The sequence below is a fragment of the Podarcis muralis genome, chromosome 3, assembly GCF_964188315.1.
Source record: "Podarcis muralis chromosome 3, rPodMur119.hap1.1, whole genome shotgun sequence".
Classification (NCBI taxonomy): domain Eukaryota; kingdom Metazoa; phylum Chordata; class Lepidosauria; order Squamata; family Lacertidae; genus Podarcis; species Podarcis muralis.
The window spans coordinates 42,156,660-42,184,657 of NC_135657.1; the positions used below are offsets into that span (position 1 = coordinate 42,156,660).

Here is a 27,998-nt window from a genome sequence, read left to right on the forward strand (position 1 = left end):
TAGATCCCAGAAAGGCAGCACCGCCTGTCTGTTACGGAGAGCACGGCAACAACAAGCAACCTCGTGGCCCCACGAAGACAAGCGCGAGGGGCCACACGAGGCACTTCTGGGATTGGACAGAGGAGCGTGGAGCAAACTCGTCCTGCGCGGCTTTGGTGGCTCGGACCCTTCGATCTTTTTCTCTCTGCTAGAGAGATGGCTCCTGGTTCTCCGAGGGGGCTGAGCAGAGCGAGTAGTCTATTCTCGGGGACGGAGAAAGCACACCTCGAGGAAGGGCTCTGGCCATCACTTGCTTGCTCGCCCGCTCGCCCGCCCCTCCTCTGGCTCCCGCCTCAGCTGCGAGCAAGCCAGGCCCCACCCCACCCCTCCTCGCGAAGGGGGAGGCGGGCGCCCGGGCGGCCCTATTAATGGCGGGGCTGCCCTGCCGTGGCCGCCAGCGCCGAGCGCCCCCTCGCGAGCAGCATGCAATGCTCGCCGAGCCTGGTGAGGTCCCTCAGCTCCGTGCTGCTGGCCTTGGGGGTGCTGCACCTGTGGCTCTATAGCCACACGCCCTCCCGCTACGGGAAGCACGAGGAGGAGGAAGAGGAGCCGCCGCCCCCGGACAAGGGCGAGAAGAAGCCTCCGCCGAGGCGCCGCGCCCTGTCCGCTCGCTGCGCCTGGTTCCTGCAGGAGCTGCCCGCCTTCCTGGTGCCCGCGCTCCTGCTGGCGCTGCGCAGCCCGCCCCGCTTCGCGCCCCTGGGCTGCCGGCTCCTGGGCGGCATGTTCTGCGGCCACTACTTCCACAGGTAACTCAGGGGGTGAGGGGCGGCCGGAGAGCCCAGCGCACCGCGGCGCCTTTTCCCCTGTTGTCCGCGCTGCCGCCAGGCGCCTCTCTGGTCCAATGCGGCTCTCGGCTTCCCGGGGCTCTGATTGGCTCTCGCGACGCCGAGCGCGCCCCTTCGGCTTCCGTCTAGTTCAGTGGCGAGGGCGCCCGGCATCGAGCCGTCCCAAGTCCCCGTCGCTGGGCGCTTGCTTTGCCCGGTAAGTACGGCTGAGGTATGACAGCGCAGGTCTAGCCGTGCCTGCTCAGAAGCAAAGGAACTTTCTTATTCCCAGGTAAGTGGGGCCAGGATTGCAGCCGTGGTCCCATCCCACCCATGGTGCAAATGTAAACGTTAGGATTTCGACCGCTTGCAAGCAAGGTGGATCGTAAATCGCTTATTGCGGGGGCAGGGCAGGGCATCCCACCTTGGTAGCTCAGCCGGTAGAGCGCGAGACTCTTAATCTCAGAGTCGTGGGTTCAAGCCCCATGTTGGGCAAAAGATTCTTGCGTGGCAGGGGGTTGGACTAGATGACCCCCCGTGGCCTCACAGAACTCTACAGTTCTGTGATTCTATTCCGTCCAAAGTGCCATCTTATTCAGTGAAGCTTGCTCCCTGATACACACTACCTTTGACCAAGTCCCCTGAAACTCAGTGGGACTTGAGTATGCATGCATAGGCTTGCGCTGGAAGACTCTGGCTTACTACTGTCTGAGCAAACATGCACAGGATGTCCCGGCTTTCTGATCAGGCAGGAGTTGGAATGAAAACCACTTGCTTTGCAGCTTCACTCTGACACCAGAGTGTGTGGGTTTTGGTTGTCAATCTTTTATTGATGATATTTGACACACATAATTCCCCACAACCTTTCATTTTTCATTCTTCACAACTGCATGTATCTGCTAGTCTTATTCTACTTCACAAATTATATATACCGTAAATGCAACATACTAATGAGTGTAAAGATATTTGGTATAAGCATGGACAAATGGACAGAGTTTATTGGGAGGGCTGTGACAGGTTTGCTAGATAGGGCAGTGCAAAGTATTTAATGGACTGGGACACACTCTGTGACATAAATCTGTGTCAATGTGCAAGAGTGCTTCCGGGAAAATTTATGATGGCAAGTGCCTGCTTTCTCATTGACACTGCATTTTGTAGCACGCCAAACCACCCTGTAAGCAAAGTAAAATAAAACAGATGGGGTGTCATGAGCAATTCCGGGAATGGAACTGGTTAGTGAACTTTAAAAAACAGCCTTGTTCCCCTCTCCTGTCGCCCCGAATCATCTTCGTAATTTAATTTTTCAGTTTCTGAAAATGCATATAACAAACAACCCTTGTATATCCCCACCCACAATAAACGTTCTGTGCATATACAATGTCAATAATACAGTCAAATATTTAACAGGTTTGTAAATAGTTTAGAGCTGATTATATCAGTTAGGTGTCTTTACTGCCCATCTTAACAGATTGTCCCAGAGTGAGTTGTGAGTAACTGGTGGTGAGGGAACAACACTGTCCTTTCCAGTGTACTGAATAAACATTTACCAAACAGTTTCAAAATTGTCTTTGCACTTTGTGTTTCTGAGTACTCTAAGGTGCTTCATTAGTTTCTCCATAAGGGCTGTATTCTGTAATCCATCCCACCATACTTCTGGAGTTAAGTTATAAGCTGTTTTACAGTGTTGTAGTAATATATTTCTAACTTGCAGACATGAGAAAGATTAGGTTCTTAAGCAGTAAATTCTTATGGTAATCTATAAACAGATTTAATAAAGCTAACCTCAGATCAGGCTGTATCACCTGTCCTGTAATAGAAGAACATTCTTCAAAGACAATTTTCTAAAATAATGGTATAGATATTCATTCCCACCACATGGAATTATGAACCTAACTGTTGACATCCTCTCCAATTTAAAGAACTTGGATGAGAGCTTAATCTAGGGCATAAATAAATAGAGAGGAAGCTGCAGCTCAAGATAAGAAAAGAGGTTGTAAGGGAATACCTACTTGCTTTCAATTAATTCATATCTCTAGGGCCTGATGAACAGCATCCAAGGATACTAAAGGAACTTGCAGGTGTAATCTCAGAGCCTCTGTCTATAATCTTTGAGAATTGTTAGAGAACAGGTGAAGTCCCTGTGGAATGGAGGTGAGCAAATGTTTTCACATATTCAGAAAGTATGGCAGAGGAAGACCCAGGAAACTACAGACTGGTCGGCTTTACATCATCACTATGACAAACAGTCCTATAACAGACAATTAAACCATCTGTCTGTGAGCACTTAGAAAAGGATACTGTGATTACTAAGAGCCAGCACAGGTTTCTCAGTACCAAGTCATGCCAGACAAATCTCATTACTTTATTTGATAGAATTACAAGCTTAGTGGATCAGGGGTATGCTGTGGATGTAGTGTATCTTGGTTTCAATCAGGCTTTTGACAAAGTCTCCCATTATATTCTTGGGAGAAGCTGGTAAAATGTGGGCTAGATGATGTTACTATTAGGTGAATTTGTAGCTGGTTGACTGACTGAACCCAAGACTGCTCACCAATGGTTCCTTATCATCCTGGAAAAAAGTGACAAGTGGGGTGCCACAGGGTTATGCCCTGTGCCTGGTGTTGTTCAACATCTTTATAAGTGACTTGGATGAAGGAATTGAGGTGCTGCACGTCAAATTTGCAGCTGAAGGCAAACTGGGAAGGGTAGCTAATACCTCAGAAGATAGAATCAGGATGCAAGATTATTTTAACAGTTTGGAGAACTGTACCAAAACTAACAAAGTGAATTTTGATCCGGACAAATGTAAGGTTCCTACTTAAGTAGGAATAATAAGACACACAAATATAAGATGGGGACACCTGGCATGAAAGCAGTACATGTGAAAGGGTTTGAGGGATCTTAGTAAACCACAAGCTTAAAATGAGTCAACAATATGGTCAGATCATATCTGGAATACTGTGTCCAGTGCTGGGTGCCGCAATTTAAGAAGGATATTTGACAAGCTGGAAGATGTGAGGAGAAATGCAAATAATGTGGTAAAAGGTTGGGAAACCAAGCCTTATGAAGAGGAGCTGGGCATGTTTCGCCTAGATAAGACAAGACTGAGAGGTGGTATGATAGCTATCTTCAAGGGCTGAAGGACTATCACATGGAAGATAGAGCCAGCTTGTCTTCTTCTGCTCCAGAGGGCAAGACCTGAACCAATGGATTCAAATTATAAGAAAGGAGATTCTCACTAAACATTAGGACAGACTTTTTGATGGTAAGAGAATACACTACCTTGGAAGCTGGTGGACCCTCCTTCCATGGACGTCCCTTCCAACGCTACAATTATATGATTCTTTGATTTCACAAGTATGTAGTGCCAGCTGCAAATTGTTTTAAAACTGTTTTTCTGCGTGTGCCAAGTTGATCGGGTCTCATAAGGTAAAGGTAAAGGTACCCCTGCCCGTACGGGCCAGTCTTGCCAGACTCTAGGGTTGTGCGCTCATCTCACTCTATAGGCCGGGAGCCAGTGCTGTCCGCAGACGCTTCCAGGTCACGTGGCCAGCGTGACAAGCTGCATCTGGCGAGCCAGCGCAGCACACAGAACACTGTTTACCTTCCCGCTGGTAAGCGGTTCCTATTTATCTACTTGCACCCAGGGGTGCTTTCGAACTGCTAGGTTGGCAGGAGCAGGGACCGAGCGACGGGAGCTCACCCAGTCACGGGGATTTGAACCGCCGAACTTTCGATCGGCAAGTCCTAGGCGCTGAGGCTTTAACCCACAGCGCCACCCGCGTCCCTGATCGGGTCTCATACAGTGTGGGAATTTTTCTTTGCAAAAGGGAATGCAAAGATCCCAGGATGGATACCCAGATCACAACCTGAGGTTATAGATAGAAGCTGTGATATATTGCTAGTAGCAATGTTCTTAACTTTCAACATAATAATAATAATAATACAGATTGCTCCCTCACTTGCCACATGAAAGTACTTGGGCTCATGTTCACATCTTTGTGAACATAAGTGTGCACAGAACAATTTATTAAACTGTTTAACTTACCGTAACAGGTACATATGGACTCGCCTTAAAGGCAGGGGCATGTTAGTTCTTGCCCTCCCAGACTCCTCCAAGATCTTGTAGCTTAGCCAGCATGCTTTGATCCAATAGAAGGAATTTATACAGTATGTAGCTAGTTTGAGATGCTGCTCTGTAGTTATTCTATGCTGCAGACTAGCTTTGAGTCTAATGCACTAGACAATTTTTCTTGGATTACTGTAAACCACAAAACCCTCCAGACATTTTGCCAAATTTAAAAAATCTGCCTGGGCAGAAATTTCAGTCCTGAAAAAGAGGGTGTTTCTTGGGGGAAGGAGGACCATATTGCAACCAGACCTGAAAAAGTGGGTGTGTCCTGGAAAAAGAGGACATATGGCAACCCTAGCTATGCGGTCACTACAGCTCGAACTATTTCTTAATCAAAGTTGATAATTCCACTCTACAAAGCTCACAACTTATGTTTTCAATCCAACTGGGTTAAACACAACTGTACTTAACTTTTAAAAGGATAGAGTAGAATAAATACCGGTAAGTTTGATACAAGTTTTTAAAGCTTGCACATGAATATACCATATGCATAAATGTCTTGAACAAACAGTAGTCTCCTAGGTTGCCAAACACGCAAGTTGGCCCTAGTGCTTCTGCTTATTAGGGCTGCCAACTTACCGAAACCATGTTTATAGCTACAAGATGCATTTTAATCATGGCAGGGGCAGAAGATCTAGAGCCTGGCAGAAAAGATATTGGGGCTCAAGATGCTGGACATTCCCTATACAACATTCCTGTTGGCAGGCAATAGGTTTAAACCTGGGACCAAACTACATGCTGCTTGGGAGAGCCATGATTGGATCTCTTGACATTTGTATTTATTTATTTTTAAAAATAGCCACACTGGACTCCAAATGCAATCAGTCCAGCAGTGTTTCAAGGGGACTTGCTTCCATGGAATGGTGCGTTGGATTGCAGCTTTCGGCTGTGATTTATAGAGATTGCTTTCAGGCAATTGTGTTTCAGACTTAGAATGCACCAATAAAGCTGACATTACAATTCATGTTAAGACTGGCTTTGAAAGAACAAGCAAAAGTAGAACCTTTAATGTGTGTGTTAAAGGCACTCTCTAAATGTCATGTTAAATGTGATTTCATTAAAAAGTATTTAAGGGTGGTTTTAATCTTGTTATCAACACTTTAATGTTGACAAGGATAAAATGAAAGTATACTCCTAATTAGACTTTTTATTACATTAAACTATGTAATAATATGACATTTGAGTTTGGCTTCTTGAGATTAAAGTGATGGGTCTGGCAGATCCTTTAAGTGGGGTGAAATTAATAAAGTTGTGTAGAAGACAAACTTAAATTGGCTAGTGTGAAAAAGAGACAAAAAATTATTAACACAGCACCAAGGAATGCTATAATAATAGTAGTATATTTATTATTTGTACCCCGCCCATCTAGCTGGTTTCCCCAGCCACCTTGGGCAGCTTCTAGCAGAATACTAAAATACAATGATTCATCAAATATTAAAAACTTCCCAAAACAGGGCTGCCTTCAGATGTTTTCTAAAAGTCTGATAGTTGTTTATTTCCTTGACATCTGATGGGAGGGCATTCTACAGGGTGGGCACCACTGTGCCCTCTGCCTGGTTCCTTAAATGGGAAATGCTAATAGGAAATGGACTGAGATGTTTTTTGGCAGTATTGGTAACAAACCTGATGCAACGTGATCTGGTTTTAAACAGGCCGCTTCTTTGACAGGTGGCTGCTTTTGAGTGACTGCCAAAGGGTAGCTCCATTGTGCGCAAACATGGCCTTTGGGTCACAGAAGATGAAGGGGTAGCTGTTAAGTTGTGGGCGAACATATCAGACAACACAGCGATTCTTCAAACAGCTCTTGTTTATTCAAAGGCCAGAACAGAACTGAACTGAGGAGCTCAGTCAGCCTACTTATATAGAGCTCCAGAACAACGTAACTGTAGCAACTTTCTAAAACTATCCAATCACTGAATGTCACTTTCGATCCTTCATTTGCATACAAACTATCCAATCACTGAACGTCACTTTCGATCCTTCATTTGCATAACTATCTACAGTATCCCCCTGCTGGCCCAGGGTGAGAACTTCAGTACATAACAGTGGCATTGTGATGACAAGCTCCTCCCCTAGCCTATGTGCTTTGATTATAATGTGTGTTAGGTTAGGATCCCCCTTGTGTACACTTCAATCCCTTTTCACATGGGAGCATGGTCACGTGGTCTAGGAAGTGTGATGCCGCATCCCAAAACATACGTCAAACATCAAAGCCTTCAAAGCTGCTGCTCATGGTCAACTGAGTATTAAAAATAAAGCCAAAGGAAGGGATTTCAGAACAACCGTCACTCTCTTCAGGCATTCAGGAAGCTGTCAAAATCAAATGCGGGGGGGGGGGGAGAATGAGTACTCCAACTCTGCTGCTTCCACTAGAGGGTGCTTGCATTCCTTGCATGGTTTTCCAGAGTTCTGCAAGATGTGTGAAGCCCACAGACGTTTCCCCATGGCACTGTATTAAAACAGGTCTATTAAAAGCTGGTTTTCAGTGCCCCTCTGAGCAAAACATTTTGCCTCCTCCCTTCAGTCCTCGGTGGAAGAAAAACATATAAGCAGGCAGCATCAACAAGCAAGAGAACCCTGTGGTGTGGGCCAAAAAGAAGAATACATGGTTATGAGGTCATTGGTTCAAATGCACATGGGTGGTTTTCTTGTCCTTTTAGAGCTGCTGTTACTAAATCGTCATGCTAATACAAGCACTGCCAGATTTCTTCACAAACCATTCCTCTAACATCTCTGCATGTGATAAAACCACGTCATCACAATTTTTTTGGCATGTCTGCTGTGGAAGTGGTTGGTACAATCCTTCCTAAGCAGTTCCAGTTGGGTGCAGTGAAATCTTACAATATGGCATTTGGAGATTTCCATTTCCTGTGCTTTCGAGTCAATTACTTTTTTGGGGGGGGGTGGGGTTTTCAGTGCTGTTGTAATTATAAGTCTGGGTTTGGTAAGAAAGCCATCAATTACGATGAGACAGCATTATAACAGAAGCAGGATGAACGAAGTGCACTGTAGATTAGAAGGTCAGCAAGCTGACACTCGTCTGCTTCTTTGGTATGACTCTACTGGGACAGGTACACATCCTGTAGCATTAAACTTCCTGTCCATGGAAGTTCATCACACTCCTAGTTTGGCGCCTCCATGCTAGGTTGGTACAAGTCTCCAACAGTGTGCATTGCCCTGAAACAACCTGCACCTGCACCTGCAGAGCAGAAGAGTGAGAGCAGCACAAACATGGGCTAAGCATGGCATGCTGAGGATCAAAAACGGATCCTACCCATGTTTACTCAGGAAGACAGATTCCTGTGCACTTACTTCTCCCCACTGAGTGTGCATATTCCATTTTTAACACAGCAAACAGTCCCTTTTTGTTCTTCCCACAGTTTGCATAATAAATCTTGGAACTTCCTGCTCCATTAAAGCACCTAACTTTTTGAAGTTTGTGGTCTGGTTAAGTCATTCTGGCACATTTTCATTATTTGGGCAGATATATGACAAACAGTATAGCAAGAGGAACAAACTGATCTGTCTTCATAAAACGCCAAATGGCTATTTTCTAGAAGAATGGCAAGGGATGTTTTGTTGAAACATAGATCCATTGCATTTAGTATGCACCATCCATTTGAAGCATCCTACCCATGTTTACTTAGGAAGACAGATTCCTGTGCACTTACTTCTCCCCACTGAGTGTGCATAGGAGTCCTACTGTAGGCCCTGAAAACAGGAAAAATTAAAAGTGGTTTTGCAGCAGCAACTGTGGCGGAGAACCATGAGCAAGCTCACTTACACTGCTTGTGCATATATTAAAGATTTGCACTACAGTGTCTCCTATGGCACGCTGGTATAAAGTGTAATTTCAGGGCTATCGGATCTTCTTTACTGAGAGCAAACATCCACTGGTATTCTGAATGCCTGTAAGAAGGGGGAAATATCACATAGCACAACTGTTTACAGCTTGCCTGTGATCAAAATTTCAGTCAGATACTAAATAAGATTTGGAAAGAAACTTTTACTTGATGGAACTAGTATGGAAACAACAGTTTATATCCAAAAAGAATTATTTAACATCTCATGATTTAAGATGTTATCAAGACGCAAAATGAAATCAAGAATCTGTCATTTCCCCTCCTATTTGCAGAGGAGAGGATGGGAATGTGACTGCAGTAATATACTGACTTATAGGAGCAGAAGCCAAGAGACAAATTAATCAAAAAAAGTTTTTACATCGCTTCTTTAAAAATCCATTTCAGTCCCACATTCTTTTTTCTTTTTCTTTTTTGCAGCTAGGGGTGGTAACCACAAACGTTCACCAAATTCCTTGTGTTTCCCTTATTCATTTAATGTATGCACAGGCCTGCTACAAAAAAATAATCACGCGTTTTTGCTACATGGAGGATTAAACTTGACTTGCATATAATAATGACATTTATATTCCATTTTTAACACAGCAAACAGTCCCTTTTTGTTCTTCCCACAGCTAAGCTTGCATAATAAATCTTGGAACTTCCTGCTCCATTAAAGCACCTAACTTTTTGAAGTTTGTGGCCTGGTTAAGTCATTCTGGCACATTTTCATTATTTGGGCAGATATATGACAAGCAGTATAGCAAGAGGAACAAACTGATCTGTCTTCATAAAATGCCAAATGGCTATTTTCTAGAAGAATGGCAAGGGATGTTTTGTTGAAACATAGATCCATTGCATTTAGTATGCACCATCCATTTGAAGCATCATTAAATCATAAACCAACAACATCTTGCAGAAGTTTGTTAGGCAAAGGGAAGTACCTGGAAAGACGGTCAAAGGATCATTTATGTCGAAATTTCCTATGCCCATTAGAATAATTTGCATAGAGCAATTTGCATCTGAACTTTTTCCAGTTTGCATTGGAACATTTTCTGAGGCCCTAGAACAGGGGTGTGAAACTGACCCCTGTGTTTCCTCCCCCTTGGCAGACAATTGTAACAGCTGGATTGACCAACCTGTCAATCACTTGACAGAACAGTGATATCAGGTGACCCGATCCACCCACCCTTTTGAAGCAGGGCACACTGTGCCAGAAAGAAAAACCCAAGTCCGGTCAAGTGGGCCTTGAAGGTACCACTGATCAGCTGCTGTGCTGACTTCAAGCTCTGCTTTTCTGACAGTTCTCTATAGCTGATCTGTGGTAACTTCCAGCCCCGCTTGACTCAGCTTGGATGTTCCAAAGTGGCATACTGTGCAATAAAGGACAAATGGGTCAGCATGTTACGTTCAACAATTGCCAGAATGAGAGGGGCCATGGCAGTTAAAATCTAAATTTAAGATATTTGGTTTAATAAATAGTATTGTATTATCTGACTTAAAAGCGAAATTATAAATCTTTGTGTTCTGCTGACTGTAACGTTCTGTATTAACAGAAGAGTCTGCATGCTTGTGACACTAACTGAAAAAAGGCCAGTAAAAGCATCACCACTTTATGTTTGTTTGTTTGTTTGTTTGTTTGTTTGTTTGCACGCATGCATGAATGTGTTTATTATCTTTCTTTCATGGCCTGGAAAATGAGCAGGAATAAGAAACACTAGGTGGCACCATAAGCCTTTCTACTCCCTCAACAGAGCTAGGAGTTCAAGTAGGTTCCTATGGGGAGAGGCAGCCCTTGAGGAACTGCCATTTTTGATTCTTAGATAAAATCTCTTTATTGAATGGCAGGTGTTGGGGAACCTTTGGCTCTCCAGATCAACCCCAACAAGCATGTCCAACGGCCAGGGATGATGGGAGTTGTAGTTTAACAGCACCTGGAAGACCATTTAATGGGAATACCCTCAGTTGACTTTCTAATGTAAATTTATCACATAAACATTTAATAATAACTTAAGTATAGTCATTAGATAATTTTTCATTTGCTAGTGAAAGTTGTGTTTATCGCTATCATCTCATAAATATTCTGTGTACTGTAGGACTGAATTGGCAGTCATATTTTGTATTACGTATGCTGCCTCCAGAGTGTACTTCAGTGGCGGGGGGGGGGGGGGAATGGTACATTGGTGTTTTTGCTGTTATCTTTGGAAGCATTTGGTGCTTCCTTTGCCCATGGAGTTCTCTCATAATTGCCTGAGACTTGGCTCTCAGCTCCAATTCATAAATGGAGGAAAACAGCATGTACTTGGTTGATTCACTGCTTAATATGCACAATAAGATAAAAGCTACATTTGCGGCATCACAGCATGAACTCTTTGCAGGTTTTAATGAGATTGTTTATCTAATTGGCTTCCTTTAGGACAGGTTGGTGTTATGAGTTTGGCCTGTTATGACTTGTGGTTGAGTCTGTAAGAATGGGTTTGCCTTAAATATCGCCCGAGTTAGGTCAGGGAGTGAAACACATGTTGATGACTCCTGTTTTATTATTTTCAGTTTGAATTGTGAGGGGCATCAGAAAGGGAGTGCTGACAGATGGCTGAAGGAGGAGCACACTGGAGTTAGAGAAGGCCTTGGTGGGGAACTGAAAAATTTGGGGGTAGGGAGAGATTCCTCCCCCCTCATTTTCTCTGAAAGCTTTCTTTCTTTCTTCGTTTCTTTATGAAAAATGGGCGGGGGAATGATTTTTCATTATTAAATATTTCCTTTTAGAATGATGAACAAAATGTTTAAGGTGTTCATATATCCCCTCCCCCCCCTCTATATATATTCGTATAATTCTCGCAGTGTGTAACAGGGATACTTTTACATGAGGTTATGTACAGTATCATATCTTTACAATTCTAATATACTGAGGAGAAGCAAGTCCTGAGCTATTGACTGAGAATACAGCTCTCAAATGCAAGAACAAGATGCATTTTCACCTCTCTGATGGCACTACCATCGATTGATCACCACAATTCTTCCATCTCTTTTGACAAAGTTGCAGCTCTCCATGGTTGCAAAAAATACAGCAAAAAATAAAAAGGAAATCCAATCACGGGTCCCCAGCATAATTCGATGCTCAGAAAAGGAGTGGAGCAGCAAAGCTGGCTATAAAGCTGCCCAGCTGGTGCCAAGCACTTGCTGATGCAACATCTCCTGTTATTCAGCTTAGTGTGGCTCTGTAGCTGGACAGCTCCCTTGCTATTCTGAAAGCCTTGCTTCTTATTCTGGTGGACAGCTCCTTAGCCTTGCTGGTAAAGTGAGAATCTGATCCATATGGTGTTGGTGATGTGAACGGGACAAAAAACTGAAGAGCTCATAACCTTAGTGAAGAGATACACGCCATAGCAGATTTGTCCATCTGTTAAAGAATGTAAGCTTTCCAAGAAGCAACATGCTTCATTTGTGTAGGGCTTAGTTTGGCAGGGTTGAGAAGGAGCTGGGCAGCTGGCCAGGTGGAGCAATGGTGGCAACCAATGGATGCTGCCTTCTGCCACAGCCTTGGCTAGATTACAGACTGGCCACACATAGCCTCCTAGAGAAGACCAGACTTCAGACTCATTCACACAAAGCCCAAACCTGCATGAACCATGTTCTTCTGCTGCTCTTTCCACACTGTGTCAGAGGAAAACTACACATTAGGTGGGAGACCTATGCTGGGCTCTCCCAACATTTTAAATGCTTACTTTGAAGCAGCAGTGGAGGCTGGTGCCCATTGGAACTGGTAGGGCGGAAGGCAGGGAGACCAACAGTAAGGTTGAGCCAGAACCATTGACAAGTAGAGCTAATGAATGCTAGTTATCTCTCTATCCTCCCTACAGGGGCAGCAGTAAGACAGTGGGTTAACGGAGTCTGTAACCTGAAGTGACTGTGACCTGAAGCATCTGTAACCTGAGGTACCACTGTACACCACTTGGTTGTAAGAAGAACCTCAAAGCCAGTTACAAGAAGATAAAACAATAAAGTAAAAAAATAAAATACAACTGTACTCTAAAACATATACAAGTTAAAATGCTAAAACAGATTGAAATTACCTGCTCAATAGCAGTTTTAGCAGTAGGATCTCCGAGATCAAATGTTTTCTTCATCAACATGGAACGTCTTGGAGATGGTAAAGATGCTAACCTTAAACATGTGCCTTGTGCTTAACTACGACAGGTGGAACAAAATTGCCAATACAAGTACATACTTTTTAACCTTCCTTGCCAATCTGCCTTTCTTTTACCCATATGTCATTAGGCATTCAAGTTTCCAGTTACCCTAACAGCTTGAAAGTGTTCATGGACCAGTGGCTGCTTACCTGTATGTCTGTGCAGCAAAAACATGGGAATAAAGTCACATGCCACCTTGTCTTTAAAGCTTTCCTGTGTTGAAAAATAGAGGCAATAAAGTTCCAACAACATATAGAATTCTCCACCCCTCCCCATTCAGTTCTGACCTACTTTGGAGGTTATCAGGGGAATTCAGATAGTTTTCTGATGTCTGTGGTCTTTTCATCTCCTGGCACTTTGTCAACACAAAATAGAGAAGTATGTTGAGGATTTTAACCTGACATTTTTAAATGCATTTTATTATGCAGTGCAGTGGTAGAGAACATTTGGCCATCCAGGTGTTGCTGAACCACAACTCCCATAAGTCCCACCAAGCATAGCGAATGACTAGGGGTGATGAGTGTTGTAGCTGAGCAACATCTGAAAGTCTGATGGGTCCCTACACCTCATGTTGAGTCTCCAAATTTAAGTGCTCATTTATTGGATGCTGATAAGCACCGGCTTCCTTAATTGGACTGTGCTTGATTAGATGTTCAGATTACAATGACATTGCATTATGGAAGCATTAGTTTACTGAACTTCTGAAAAAATATGAGTTGGCTTTATATATCATTTGCCCAAGAGTCATAGAATTATTTGATTTGCGTGTGTACAGATCAGCACATTTTTAAGTAGCAGTTTATTATTAGCCACTACAGTAGCTGGAGTATTAAATTGCAACCACTTCCTCTTTCACGACAAGAGGTTTTTTTTTGTAGAGAGTTGCAACCTAATTTAAAAGACAAATCTTACTGTGCAATTTTATGCATGCTTACTGAGAAGTATGTCTCCCTGAGGTCATTGGGGCTTATTCCCAAGTAAGTAGATATTGGTTTGCATTGCAACCTTGATAAATTAATCATGACTTCAAATAGTACCGCCACATGTATACTTAGAAATAAGTTCAATTGATTTCACAGGTAAATGGATGTATGATTACATCCTTTGGCACTTAATCTGATGGTTAAATTTTGCAACATTTCTTAAAGCAAGAATTATACTTTGATGTCTTTAGATAGTTTGCAGCTGGGTCCTAGAAGGTACCATCTTAAAAGAGGCATCCCCCCCCAATGTGAGATGAAAGTCAGAATGACTCTTAAGATGGTGCTTGCCATCTCAAGTGTTTTATTAGTTTTAACATATATATCAGCCTTTGCCAACCTGATGCCCTCTATATGTTGTAGGACTACAACTTCCATCTGCCCCAGCCAGCAGAGAGAAGGGTATATTTATTTATTTATTTATTCATTTATTTTATTTATACATATATTTCTAGATCATTATTCATTAAAAAAATGTCAGAGTGGTTTACAACAATCATACATAACACAATACAATAAAACCATATGAAAATTTTAAAATCAGAGATCAACTATTACAGAAGGTAAAGGTAAAGGTACCCCTGCCCGTACGGGCCAGTCTTGCCAGACTCTAGGGTTGTGCGCTCATCTCACTCTATAGGCCGGGAGCCAGCGCTGTCCGCAGACACTTCCGGGTCACGTGGCCAGCGTGACAAGCTGCATCTGGCGAGCCAGCGCAGCACACGGAACGCCGTTTACCTTCCCGCTGGTAAGCGGTCCCTATTTATCTACTTGCACTTAGGGGTGCTTTCAAACTGCTAGGTTGGCAGGCGCTGGGACCGAACGACGGGAGTGCACCCCGCCGTGGGGATTCGAACTGCTGACCATGTGATCGGCAAGTCCTAGGCGCTGAGGTTTCACCCACAGCGCCACCCGCGTCCCTATTACAGAAGAGTATTTCTTAATTGCCAGCATAAATTGGCAGCATAGAAAGGTCTTCAAAAGGTGCTATAAGGCAGCCCTGTTCAGGGAAGTTTTTAATATGTAACACTGTACTGTTTTTAACACTTGATTGGGAGCTGCCCAGAGTGGCTGGGGAAACTCAGCCAGATGGGCGGGGTATAAATAATAAATTATTATTATTATTATTATTATTATTATTATTATTATTATTATTATTATTACTATATTATATGCTATATTTTATGTGTGTTACCCAATAAATTCAGGTTACTTTTAAAATCAGTTATATTTAAACGTTGCAGCCTTAATTTCTCAGTGTGTTTTGATAAGTGCTGTGGTTTTGTTTGTTCTCATTGGTCATATCCATATCATAAAAAAGACTTGTTTTGTTTATAAAGTCTGTAAAGCACCATATATGCTGCATTCATTCATAATCATCATCATCATCATCATCATCATCATCTCACTATCCAAATGAAAGGCCTTCTTTTTTTCATTTCTGCTTACAGTACAGTAACACTCCAGAGAACACAAAGATCCCTCTCCTGGAATAGGAAAGGAAGGTGGTGGCTAGATTGCCTCCATTTCCCCAATATTAAATGTTCCTTGTGGGACACTGCACAGGGTATAGGTTGGCCAAGGTCCCCTACAAACTGTGAAAGATGATAGGGAGAGGATCTATTGTTGAGGCTACTGAGCAAATGAGGCTGTGGAATGTGGGCACAGAGCAGCCCTTTCTCCAGTTTCAGTAGACCATGTTCTGGCACAAATTAGCTATCAGGATGTTATTAAAACCAACTCCAGATATGCTCACTCCACCCTGAAGTAGTGATGTGTCAGGAGATGCCTGTGCTTAAATGTGGAGGGAAGGGCTGAGAGAGCTGATAATGTACTGCAAGGTGACTTACTAGTTGCAGCTTCTGCCTATGCCATTTAGTACCCCCTCAGGCCCTGGACTGACTCTACACCTCCCACCCCAAACTGGTCTTTCCTGCCCAGGGGGATCCTATTACTATAAGCTGGCTTCCCATGCCCATTAAGCCTTTCTCAAGCAACAGAGTCCTTGGGAGCTCTGGTGTTCTGTTTGGTTGGTCTCTGGTTCTGGGTTTGTTTCTGATTTATTTTTCAGTCTGCCTGCAAGCTTTGTCCTATTGGTCTTGGCTGACCTCAGACTGCCACCCTCCGCCCAACCTTGATATGGTGTGACAGCCTCTGCTAAAGCTAGCAAATTCCACATTAATTAAACCTCAAAAGCTGTCATCGAAGCCTGCGCAAGGGATTTCATTGACATTTGTCTAGCTTGGCTGAAAGTTATTCCTGAGATTGTGAGGTAGCCGAGGACAGTCCTCGCCTCTGTGCCATGCTAGATCTGAGGCAGTCAGAAGTAAACATGGCCGGAATGGAAGTGAGGCGTCTGAAGATGTGGACTCTGCCTCTGCTTGTGTATAAGGTGATGAGATGGCTGTGAAGCAGAGAGGCAAGCAACGAAAGCAACAAACACAGCAGCAGCAACAACCAACAGAAGTTTGTGAGGGAACCTTGCCATAACCTGAGAGGCAGCAAGGAAAGCAGAGAAAAGACAGACATAAAAGTGGGAACAGCTAAAATAGAGGACTGTAAGTGGAGGAACTACAGAGCTCCAAGCACTGGCGATACCTGGGGTGTGTGTGGAAAAGTGCCTATAGAAACTTTATTTGGTGATTGCAGCTGCAGAGTTAAGCCTCACAGGAACCTTATGATGGAAAGAGTCACAGACTTCCTTGGGAAAAGAATGAGTGACTCACCAAGTTTCCTATACAAAACTGAATAGACTTAGGGCTCTGAAGGAATTCTGTTAAGCTGCTCCCTCTTTCTGGTGCTGTAACTAAGGACGCCCACTTTGCTTACCTTACAAGGCTATCCCTCCTGTCTCTCATGTAATATTCTGGTGAGGTCTGTGCGAACTTGCGATCATGGAAGGCTGAATATCCCTGCTAAAACAATAATCCAATAATTTTAAACAGACTTCCTTTAGCAAAGGGACGGGAGCATTTCCTCAGACACATTGGCTGTTGACCACTCTGTTCTTGACCTGCGGCCATGTTTTTACAAGCTGTGGGCATCATGCAGCGTGTTCACCTTGAAGAGGAGGAGGGACACGCTACTGTCCCTTTGCACCTCCTGCTTTTCCTTACAGCCCCCCCCCCCATCCATCAGAAACGTGTGGGCCTCCTAGGAATGGGGGGAGAAGGATGTAGAGGCCTGTTGGAGCACTGTAGGAGCCCCCGTCCTATTTCATCGCAGTTCCAGTAACGCCAAGACAGCACCTCCCTCTTCTCTCCCCCCACCCCCCCTTCCCAGAATCAAGCTACAGGCCCACAATTTTGCTCAGAACGCAGAAAAGTCCTGCAGCTGCCACTTGGGAGAGATTCCCCCATCTCTCTGCAGGTTGGGGTGTGAGGGGAAGCATTTGGGGAGCCCTCAGAGCAAAAGCAGTGACCCTTGCAGGTTCCCATGGGGTGTCCACAGTGGGGTGTCCACAGGGAACATCATCTGCATGGGGGGGAGAAGGTTGATGGTCTTAAACTGCTGCTGTATTTTCCTTAAAAAACACTTCACTGATTATAATTACTGTTATTAATATAAGCTGCTGCTCATGTGCTACGGGTATCCAAACTAGAGTTTCTTCTCTCTTTCTCTCTCTCTTTATTTTTTTTTTTTTTTTTTTTGGTCTGCAGGAACAAAAAATAAAAAAGTAAAGCAAAAAAACAAAACAAAAAAACAAAACAAAAAAAAAACAATAATCCAGGCATTTTCTCCTGCTAATCAATTTGTTCTCTTCTTGGCAGGCAACCCAACCACTGTTATTCTGGCAGGGACCCTGTTCTCCCTCTGGTCTGGGAACTGGTTTATTTTCTCTTTGAAAAGTTGCCAGGTTGTTTCCCTTGCTGAATCTGCTATTTGCTCCTCTGCAGTATAAATTGTTAATCCGGCAGCTTTTGAAATTCCAATACTGGTCTGGTGCTAAAAGAGTGCTATATTTGAATTGGTTAATGGAGCCACACTTGAGAGATCCCATTTCTACTGTGCCTTCGCGGGTTGCTGACCTACTTTTGGATTTCCCATCTTAAAAAGCAAAATGTTTATTTGGGATTACACTTAATGGCCGGAAAGCACTTCTCACTTCACTTCTTTTACAGAAGTATTAAGAGCTAAATGAATCTTGCCATCACCATGACCTGGCAGTCTTGCAGATGCAGCCCTAGCTCTCCAAGAAAGCAGGTCAGGCAAGATACACACAGCAAAACAGAAAGCAGAGTTATATGTACTGCACGTGACAGAACCAACAGTTTCCCCATATAGCACTGAACTGTGCTCAAGCAGTTTCTCCTGTGTGAAGCATCTCTATTTATTGTGCATTTTTCTAATTATATGCAGTAATACAAACAACACTAGTGGAGTGAAGGGGTCTGTGGCAAGAGCCCAAATGTCAGTGGGTGGGTACGCATTCTCCACAGCTCCTTCTGTTTGCACGGAGGTTATCTGCAATATTAGGCATGGATCTCTCTCTAAGCCAAAGCTGGGGCATCTTTTTCATCCTGAGGACCACCTTGCCTTCAGGGCAACCTTCTGGGGGCCACACGTGCCAGTGGTGGGTGGGGCCAGAGGCAAAAGTGGGTGAAGCAATGAATATAAAGGTTACCTTGGGACTGTGTAGCAAGCATCAGTGCAAGGGTTTCTGCATGTGCAATGGAACTTCTTCCCTCTCCTCCCCCTGTGCACCCCTTAAATCTGTTCTAGGGGTTCTCTGCCCAAGAAAAAGATGCCTGAGAAGGTTTGGGGAGGGTGTGTACACAGGGGCAGGAGTTCCACTGCACAAATGGGGCATGTTTAGGTCGTTTTCAGAGAGAAAGCCACCCTGTAAACAAGGGGTTTTGTTTCTTGAAGTTGAATTTTAAAAAAGAGGGAGATCTGCGCTTCAGTGCAAAAGACCTAGGGATGCGTAATGTTCAACAAACACGCATGGGCCACCCCCATACAACGCCCCTGGATACATGATGTGTGCTGATAGGAGCTTCACAAACTCTACTTCTGCTTGCCATGTGGACAGAACTGAAACTGAAGTAGGTTAGAATCTGGAGCCTACTGAGTTCATGTCAATGGCACATGAAGCAAGGTGACCAACAGTGCAGTTGCAAGGGGATTATTCTGTGGGTCATAATGAAAACATGCAAACTTTGGGTTACCTCCTAGCATGCTGAGACTATTGATGACGACCTCAGACATGTTATATATAAGTTACATTGGTTTGTATTTCCAACTGTGTAATGCTGTATCTTCTCCCACACTTTTCTTTCCCCCCATTTCCGCTCCCTACCTTTTTTTTATTTTTTATTTTACTACTTCAGGACATTCATTTACTCCTTCCTCCGAAGAGGCAGGCCTTTCCCATTGGAGAAGCTGATTTTTGGTGTGCTGTTCTGCATCTTTAATGGCTTCCTTCAGGGTTACTACTTGATTTACTGTGCCGAATACCCAGATGACTGGTACAATGACATCAGATTTACATCAGGTAATTATAGTTGCAAGAAGTCAAGCATCTGGCCATCTAGTTAATATGAGCTCCGCCAAATTTACAGAGTGTCAAATCATAGACAATGTTGTCACAATGTCAAGGCAGGAAAACAATAGTATGAATAACAGCAGTAGTTCAACACTTTGCAAAACCCAAGGTGCCAAAAGACTTACTGTTGCTGCAACACGCCCACACAGCTGCCCTTGTGGAAGAGAAAACAAGCTGTGTAACCATAAAGACAGGCCATTAGAGGGAGCAATTTGCATGTTTTAGACTTACACAATTGGCATTTGCTAGTCATCCTCTACAGTGGTACCTCGGGTTAAGAACTTAATTTGTTCTGGAGGCCCGTTCTTAACCTGAAACTGTTCTTAACCTGAAGCACCACTTTAGCTAATGGGGCCTCCTCCTGCTGCTGCGCTGCTGAAGCACAATTTCTGTTCTCATCCTGAAGCAAAGTTCTTAACCCGAGGTACTATTTCTTGGTTAGCGGAGTCTGTAACCTGAAGCCTATGTAACCCGAGGTACCACTGTATTTGCTTTATCTGTTGTTTTCCTTCTACATGTCTTCTCTCCCACCCACCACCCACTTAAAAAAAACTTTTTCTGGTTCCCCCTCCCCCATGCAAATTAAGTTCTAGGGCTGAACCGTAGCTCAAACGAAACCCTGGGTAAATAAATAAAGCCTGTGCAGATAAATACATATATTAGTGAAAATACCATACAGAAATGCATCACTATAGGGGAAATCACTTTGCAATTTGAGCACTGCTGCAGGCCTCACTTGGAGTCTGCCTGGCACTTGGAGGAGGAATTTGCTTGTCTCTGCTCCTGTTGGAGGTCTGACCATGGAAAGCCAAGAGAGACATGGCCAGGGGAAGAGTAAAGTTCAGCCACTGCAGTGTGTGCTTTCTGCAGCTAGATCAGGGATGTGGCTCTCAATACATTGATGGACTACATCTCCCATCAGCCCCAGCCACCTTGACCAATGGTCAGGGAAGATGGGAGCTGTGGTCCAGCAACCTCAGGAGGGCTGCAGGTACCCTGTTCCTGAGCTAGATACACAAGCAGTGCTGCCAAGATGCTCTTCCAGTCCCCTTGCCCAGCCTGCCTCCCCCTGTTGGGAGAGAGAGACAGGTAATACTTACCTCTACTTACCCGGTAAACACTCCTGTGTGCAGTGGTCATGTGTTCTGCTCCATGTGGCCAGGCTGTGGTCCTGAAAGGCCAAAGGAACTACAAGAGGTTGGCCAGCAGTAAACATGGTTACACTGGAGGTGCTGGTATTCAGGAATTCTCCTTCTGCATGGTGCATTCTTACACAGTGCAGACACTGTTCCAAACTCTTGAGAGAGAGAGGACTGGTTAGCCAATACCAAGTTTCCATGCTGCCACCTGGCTGTCCTTTTACTTAGGTCTGTCCCAGGGAGTGACACTGCCAGCCAACTTCCTTTTTCTCAGTCTTAGTGTTGCCCTTGTAGAATTCAGCAGGCAGATGAATGGAGGGAAATCTGGCTCTGACGTTGGCTCTGGCTTCACCTACTGTCTGAGCTCCCTGCATTCCTCTCCACCCATCTCAATGGGCGCCAACCACCACTGCTCCTCACAGACAGAGAGCCTCTTATGTCTTCTTCCAGACTAGGGTTGCCACCTGCCCTTTATAATACAGTGGTACCTCGGGTTACATACGCTTCAGGTTACAGACTCTGCTAACCCAGAAATAGTACCTTGGGTTAAGAACTTTGCTTCAGAATGAGAACAGAAATTGTGCGGCAGCGTGAGGCCCCATTAGCTAAAGTGGTGCTTCAGGTTAAGAACAGTTTCAGGTTAAGAACGGACCTCCAGAACGAATTAAGTACGTAACCAGAGGTACCAATGTACTGGATTGTCCAGTATTCCAATGTAAAACACTACATCCTGTATCAATACAGTTTTGTCCTGTATTTCAGGTCTCCCTCTCTCTCTTTCTGCCAAGTTAGGGATCCTCTCCAAATGCATGTGTTTGAAAGGGTGTGTAATAGATCATGTATTTAAGCTCTGAGTAGCCAAGCACAGACAGATTTCCAAATTCATGTGTATGTACATGTGCATGTGATAAATTCCAAAGGGGGGGGGGAACCACCCCAAAATCACTGCCCTCCTGCCCTGTATTTTTCCAGAACAAAGGTGGCAACTCTATTCCAGACCCAGTTCCAAGATTGCCAGTTACACACACACACACACACACACACACACACACCTCTTGATGACATCACCTTAGCCAGGCCAAATGGGGAAGAAAGAAAGAATGTCACAACAGTCACCTTCCAGAAGTTTCTCCTGCTATCTAGTTTCTGTGGCAATGCTCTGTCCCACGTTTACATTACGAAACAATATACCAAACACACCAGGGCAAGGCTATTTCCTTAACAAAGAAACTCAGCAGTCTCCCTCTTCTGCAGACCCCAGTTTCCCAGGTCTCAAACTGCCCTGTTTCATTATAATATGGATTCTCCCTCCCCTTGCTTGCCTATATGGGGCAATTAACAGTGCTTGTTAAACAGACTGGCTGTTTGAGCACAGGGCCTGAAATCAAATATTTTAGTCACCCAACCAATAAATACTCCATTCTCTGCTTTTAGGTCTCTTGTTGTTCTTGTTTGGCATGGGAGTCAATATTCACAGTGACCTCATTCTGCGCCAGCTAAGAAAACCTGGGGAGCTCACTTACAAAATCCCACAAGGTATGTCAATCTTTTTCCCAGTTTCCTTGTGGGGAGCCTGTCCCTATGGTTTGAGAAACATGAGGGTCGGCGAGGAAGACACCAGCAGGTCACACTATTAGTCACCTGTCATTCATCAGAAGTGGTCAATAATAAGCAGAGTAATGCAGGAATGAGAAACCTGTGGCCCTCCAGATGTTGCTAGACTTCACTTTCCACCATGCCTGACTATTGGTCATGCCAGCTGGGGATGACGGAGTCCAACAACATCTGAAGAGCCACATATTCACCACCCCTGAAGAAATAGAATCGTGGTGGGAAGCTGAGAATGCTTTCTAGGATAATTTATCTGAGCAGAAAGTCAAAAACATTTCTGACCACAGGTAAAGGTCCTGGTGAGGCCAACCAATCATTTATTACCTTTGGAGCCAATGAGAGTGCCAGAACAGTAAGGGGACAAGCTAAGCACCCTCCTTACTGCCATATTGGCCCTGTTTTGTGTCTGATTGGCTGAGCCCATTGCCACTCTTCCCCTGGAGCTAAAGCCTCAGTTGCCAATGCAACAAATGCAGTGGTTTACTGCTGAGACATGTTTCCAGTTGTTTGGGGACTTCTTGGACTGTGCAAGACCCCCAACCTACATCTGGTAGTTCAGGCCTAGTGGAACAATTGATGACAGGCCCATCAAGCCCAGTCTGGCCTTCTTTAAATCCTCTTGACCAGCAGTACTGAAGTCAAAACTCTGCCTTCTTTTTGCCATTGCCACACTAGCAAAAGAACTTTGTACAACATTGTTCTGCAATTGCTTACAATTGGCTATGGGCCCTGGGAGCTGTCATGGCTAGGGGGTGTTGAGACCATCTGGCCACAGCCATGGCTGCAGTAATGGCAGCAGGAACCCCTGTTGGGTTAATGCCAGCCCTGGTGGCAACATCCTTAGGATGTGTAAATGAGGCTCACTTTCCACTGTTCAAATGTGCTCATACTAGTTCCCTTTCATGCAGGAGGACTGTTTGCATATGTATCAGGAGCAAATTTCTTTGGTGAGATACTGGAATGGTTTGGCTATGCTATAGCAACCTGGTGCCTGCCAGCTTTTGCCTTTGCCTTTTTCACACTCTGCGTCATTGGGCCTCGTGCTTATCACCATCACAGGTATCAAGCATGCTGTTTGTATATTCTTATTCTTATTAATTTTTTGCTCCTGTTTGTTTGTAGTGTGATGAGAGGGGCTTAATGTATTGTTCTAATTTACCATTTTTTTTGAGGGGGTTTGTTTCTTAAGGGATGCCCTCTCCTTTATGCAGGTTCCTCTGGTGACTGCTTTCATTGTATCCCAGAGGAAGGGGTTGTTATGTCACCCACATCATTGTCCTTAAAGTAGTTTTGGAGAGTTTTCAAGAGATCCTCTCTAGCAACTTGGTTTGTGGTTAGGATGGGACTGAAGGACCACGATGGGGTACATAGTCAAAACAAAAAAAATTCCTTCCAGTAGCACCTTAAAGACCAACTAAGTTAGTTCTTGGTATGAGCTTTCGTTTGCATGCACACTTCTTCAGATACCAAAGTTGTGTATTTTCTGTAGGAAGGCAATGTGTGGTTTCATGGTGTTTACATACGAGGTGATGCGTTTTCTTTTGATAGGGTTTCCCAATCCCCTCACATTTAGTGCAATTGCTTTTAAGCTAGCCGTTTTGTATGTCTATTTTATAGGATGACTCCCTGCCAACCTGTCTAGGTTGTCCTGTGTTTCTCACCTTATATTATTGAACCTAGTGTGCTGTGTTGACATACAGTGTGCTGGGTTGGGGGAGAGGGGGGTTAGAGTTAGGGATGGGCTGAAGATTGGGGAGTAGGTTGTAGAGAGTAGCCTATATGTAGTTATATAGGTGTTTGCTTGGGGTAGCTTGGACCATTTGGCTCCCAGCCAGTTGGTCCTGTGTCTCAGCTGGCGCGGATGGCCTTGTTTGAGAACAGGCCATCCCCCCTTTTGCTTGCGATAGGGGTGAGTCAGTGAGACAGTGACAAGTGCTTGTGTTGGGTGTAAAGTTTATAAGCAATGCTGTCAGTATTGTTACCAATACTGGTGGTCCTCAAGAGCTCCACGCGGCCATGGCGTTCGCCATCTTGCCTCACTGGAAGTCCCTTATTCTTATTTTATTTATTTTTTTTTTAAATTAATTATACAAAAGAAAGTGAAAAAAGAAGATGATATATATAGCAGGGGGCACTGTGGTCTAAACCACTGAGCCTCTTGAGCTTGCCAATCAGAAGGTTGGCGGTTCAAATCCCTGTGGCGGACTGAGCTCCCATTGCTCTGTCCCAGCTTCTGCCAACCTAGCAGTTCGAAAGTATGCCAGTACAAGTAGATAAATAGGTACCGCTGTGGTGGGAAGGTAAAAAGTGTTTCCTTGCACTATGGCTTCCATCATGGTGTCCCGTTGCACCAGAAGCAGTTTAGTCATGCTGGCCACATGATCTAGAAAGCTGTCTGCAGACAAATGCTGGCTCCCTCAGCCAGAAAGCAAGATGAATGCCACGTCCCTTAGTCACCTTTGACTATATATATATATATATATATATATATATATATATATATATAAAGGTAAAGGTACCCCTGCCCGTACGGGCCAGTCTTGCCAGACTCTAGGGTTGTGCGCTCATCTCACTCTATAGGCCAGGAGCCAGCGCTGTCCGAAGACACTTCCGGGTCACGTGGCCAGCGTGACAAGCTGCATCTGGCGAGCCAGTGCAGCACACGGAACGCCGTTTACCTTCCCGCTGGTAAGCGGTCCCTATTTATCTACTTGCACCCGGGGGTGCTTTCGAACTGCTAGGTTGGCAGGCGCTGGGACCGAACGACGGGAGCGCACCCCGCCGCGGGGATTCGAACCGCCGACCATGCGATCGGCAAGTCCTAGGCGCTGAGGTTTTACCCACAGCGCCACCCGCGTCCCATATATATATATATGTGTGTGTGTGTGTGTAATGTATGTTAATACAGATATGATTATTAATAACTTGTTAAATTCTGTATAAACTCATTCCAAATATTGATATATTTATCCAAATAAAGTCTGCATCTATAAGCAATCCGTCCTTACGTTTCGAGTGCTGTTAGGTCTTCAGAGAATTGATTAAAGGGGAGCATATTTTTCTTCTTCCAGTTCATCAATACCAGTCTTTTGGCCATTGTTAGGGCACTTAGACGTGGGACACGGGTGGTGCTGTGGGTTAAACCACAGAGCCTAGGACTTGCTGATCAGAAGGTTGGCGGTTCGAATCCCTGCGACGGGGTGAGCTCCTGTTGCTTGGTCCCTGCTCCTGCCAACCTAGCAGTTCGAAAGCACGTCAAAGTGCAAGTAGATAAATAGGTACTGCTCCGGTGGGAAGGTAAACAGCATTTCCGTGCGCTGCTCTGGTTCACCAGAAGCGGCTTAGTCATGCTGGCCACATGACCCGGAAGCTGTACGCCGGCTCCCTCGGCTAATAAAGCGAGATGAGTCGGCAACCCCAGAGTCGGTCACGGCTGGACCTAATGGTCAGGGGTCCCTTTACCTTTACCTTAGGGCACGTAGAATCCATTTTTGTTGTCCAGTTAACCTATAATAGGCAGATAATTTAATGCATGTACTTGATATAGATTATACATGAAAAGCTGCTTCAAGAGAGGGAGATTTACAGTGCAATCTGGTACATGCCTACTCAGATACAAGTCCCACTGAGGTCAATGGACCTTATTCTCAGGTCAGTGTATAGGACTGTAGTGTTAAACAAGAGAAGAAGCCAGGGTGAGACACAAAGCACGCGCACACACACACACACACACACACACACACACACTGGCTGCTTCTCTAGATTAACATTAGTTTACACACCGTACACTGAAAGTACCCCCTCTCAAGTACCCTGGGAACTGTAGTTCATCCCTAACAAAGCTGCAGTTTCTAGCACTCTCAACAAACTGCAGCTCCCAGTATTATTTTGGAGTGTGTGTGTGTGTGTGTGTGTGTGCTTGAAATGCGCTTTAATTGTACCGTGTGTATGTAGCCCGATACAGACAAACAACTGCACAATTCAAAATAATTTCCTTTGAAACCCTGAAAGGCTTGGGTCCTAGATACCTGCCAACTCCTCCTGTATCAGCCTGCCTGCTGCCTAAGATCTGATGGAGGAACCCTTAGACATGTCTCACCTGTTGTGGAAGCCTGGTTGGCTGTGACAAGAGTTGGAGCTCTCAGTAGCTGAATCCAAAGTGTGGAATGCCTTGCCCCATCAAGTTTACCCTCTTTCACTATCTTCTGCCAGCCAGTATTTTTTTTTTTAATCCAGCAAGCATTTGCTGGGATGATAATTGTTTTTATTCAAAGTTTGTTTCTAATCTGTTCTGAAATACAATGAAATAATATAACATCATCAATAACCTTTACACAGGGCAGTTGGTGTCAGATGGCTTAGAGGGTGTGATTTTTAAGCATGAAACTGCTCTTTGTTCTAAATGTACAATACACATATAGCTCAGAGTTGTTGGTCCGCTGTTTTTTTCTGTCTTCTTGGGTCTCATCTTGATAGATTCATAAATTTACTCGCATCTCCATGGTGCAGCAGCTTCTTGAGGAGGACTGACTGTAAGTATACCTGGTAAATTTGTACGTCACACCAACCCATGGTTGTAACAAACCATAGTTTGCAAACCTTATTCAGTTGAAACTATGGTTTGATTTTGGTTTGCTAGCCTGTCAAAAACTATGGTTTTTCAGTATAGACATCACACCAAATCACAGCATCCTTAACCATAGTTTGGTTTGATGTCTATTTTCTGCCACTGCAATACTTATGTTCACCATTGCTCAAATCTGAAAGTTGAATGTAAACTCCAAGTCCCTCTCATCAAAACATTTTAAATGTTTGCCACAAGCAGCATAAGATGTTGAAAAACAAGATTCTACTTTCTTAAAGCAATCTGTGCAGGTCTATATCATTTTGGCCATTTTGTGTTTTCATTGTGTGTCCCTTTTGTCTTTTCAGGTACTATCACAAGAGGTTCACTGGCTATCCAAGATCTAGAAAAGCCTTGATTCCATTCATATTCTAGAGGCCAATTATCTGGACTTTTTGAGCAGCGGGGTGTGTTTTGTGTGTTATTTTACTGTATAACTTTAATTATGAAGTTTATTATTAATGTGTAAAATGCTGATGTGAGTTTCAAAGGGAAAGAAACTTGAATAGTGCTATGTTGCCAGTTATACAGAGTGCTGTTGCTGGATGGAAACAAGTAATCACAGTTCTGTGATTCATCGTCACAGTTTTTGATTTTTTAAACAACAACAACAACAAAAACAAGTTTTGTCAAGCAGAGTGCCAGCGATTTGCAGAGGCGCCTAATGCTTTTATTGTGCACCATTATTCCACTCAAAATGTCTGCGCGCGCACACACACACACACACACACACACACACTGCTTTTATCCCTAGCAATGCTGTTTTTTTTGTTAGTAGGAATTACTGAAGTTTCATCTGGGCCTGTCAGTAGTTGTCACTGCTGTAGCTATACTGAAGACTCTGAAAGAAAATATCTGCTTTTTTTTACTGGTAATCTTTCTATTCTGCTCCTGTGGTCTTCCCTATAAAGAGCAACAGGTCGTCTATGAAAAAGTAATTCCTGGTTCCAAGGCCTCTTGCTGATGGAGAACAATATTTCATATTTTTTCCCCTCCAGGTGGACTGATTATGATCAAGAATGGGCTGCTGTATTCCCAAAACCGTTATGTAATTTAAGTGAATGTGCCATTTCCTTGTAAAACATGGCTTGTTAACTGAATAAGAAATAAAAATTTTGTTCCAAATTTAGCATTT

At 44.1% G+C, this 27,998-nt stretch overlaps 1 protein-coding gene across 2 annotated transcripts; it reads left to right on the forward strand.

Moving 5' to 3' along the window:
* Positions 1 to 5: 5 nt before the first annotated feature.
* Positions 6 to 27,988, forward strand: SRD5A2 (steroid 5 alpha-reductase 2). Of its 2 annotated transcripts, none has more exons than XM_028724174.2 (5): positions 6 to 785; positions 19,275 to 19,438; positions 22,063 to 22,164; positions 23,148 to 23,298; positions 27,172 to 27,988. In XM_028724174.2, the coding sequence occupies exons 1-5, from the start codon at positions 463 to 465 to the stop codon at positions 27,236 to 27,238; spliced, it is 807 nt and encodes a 268-aa protein (XP_028580007.2). In that variant the 5' UTR covers positions 6 to 462; the 3' UTR covers positions 27,239 to 27,988. The 2 variants fall into 2 exon arrangements, with proteins under 2 accessions (XP_028580007.2, XP_077781845.1); XM_077925719.1 differs by lacking the exon at positions 6 to 785 and adding an exon at positions 800 to 1,020.
* Positions 27,989 to 27,998: the final 10 nt, after the last annotated feature.

Coding starts and splice junctions, on each gene's coding strand:
- SRD5A2 (XM_028724174.2), top strand. CDS start 463: ATGCAATGCTCGCCGAGCCTGGTGAGGTCCCTCAGCTCCGTGCTGCTG. Junction 19,439..22,062: donor TGACATCAGATTTACATCAG/GTAATTATAGTT, acceptor CTCTGCTTTTAG/GTCTCTTGTTGTTCTTGTTT. Junction 22,165..23,147: donor CACTTACAAAATCCCACAAG/GTATGTCAATCT, acceptor CCTTTCATGCAG/GAGGACTGTTTGCATATGTA.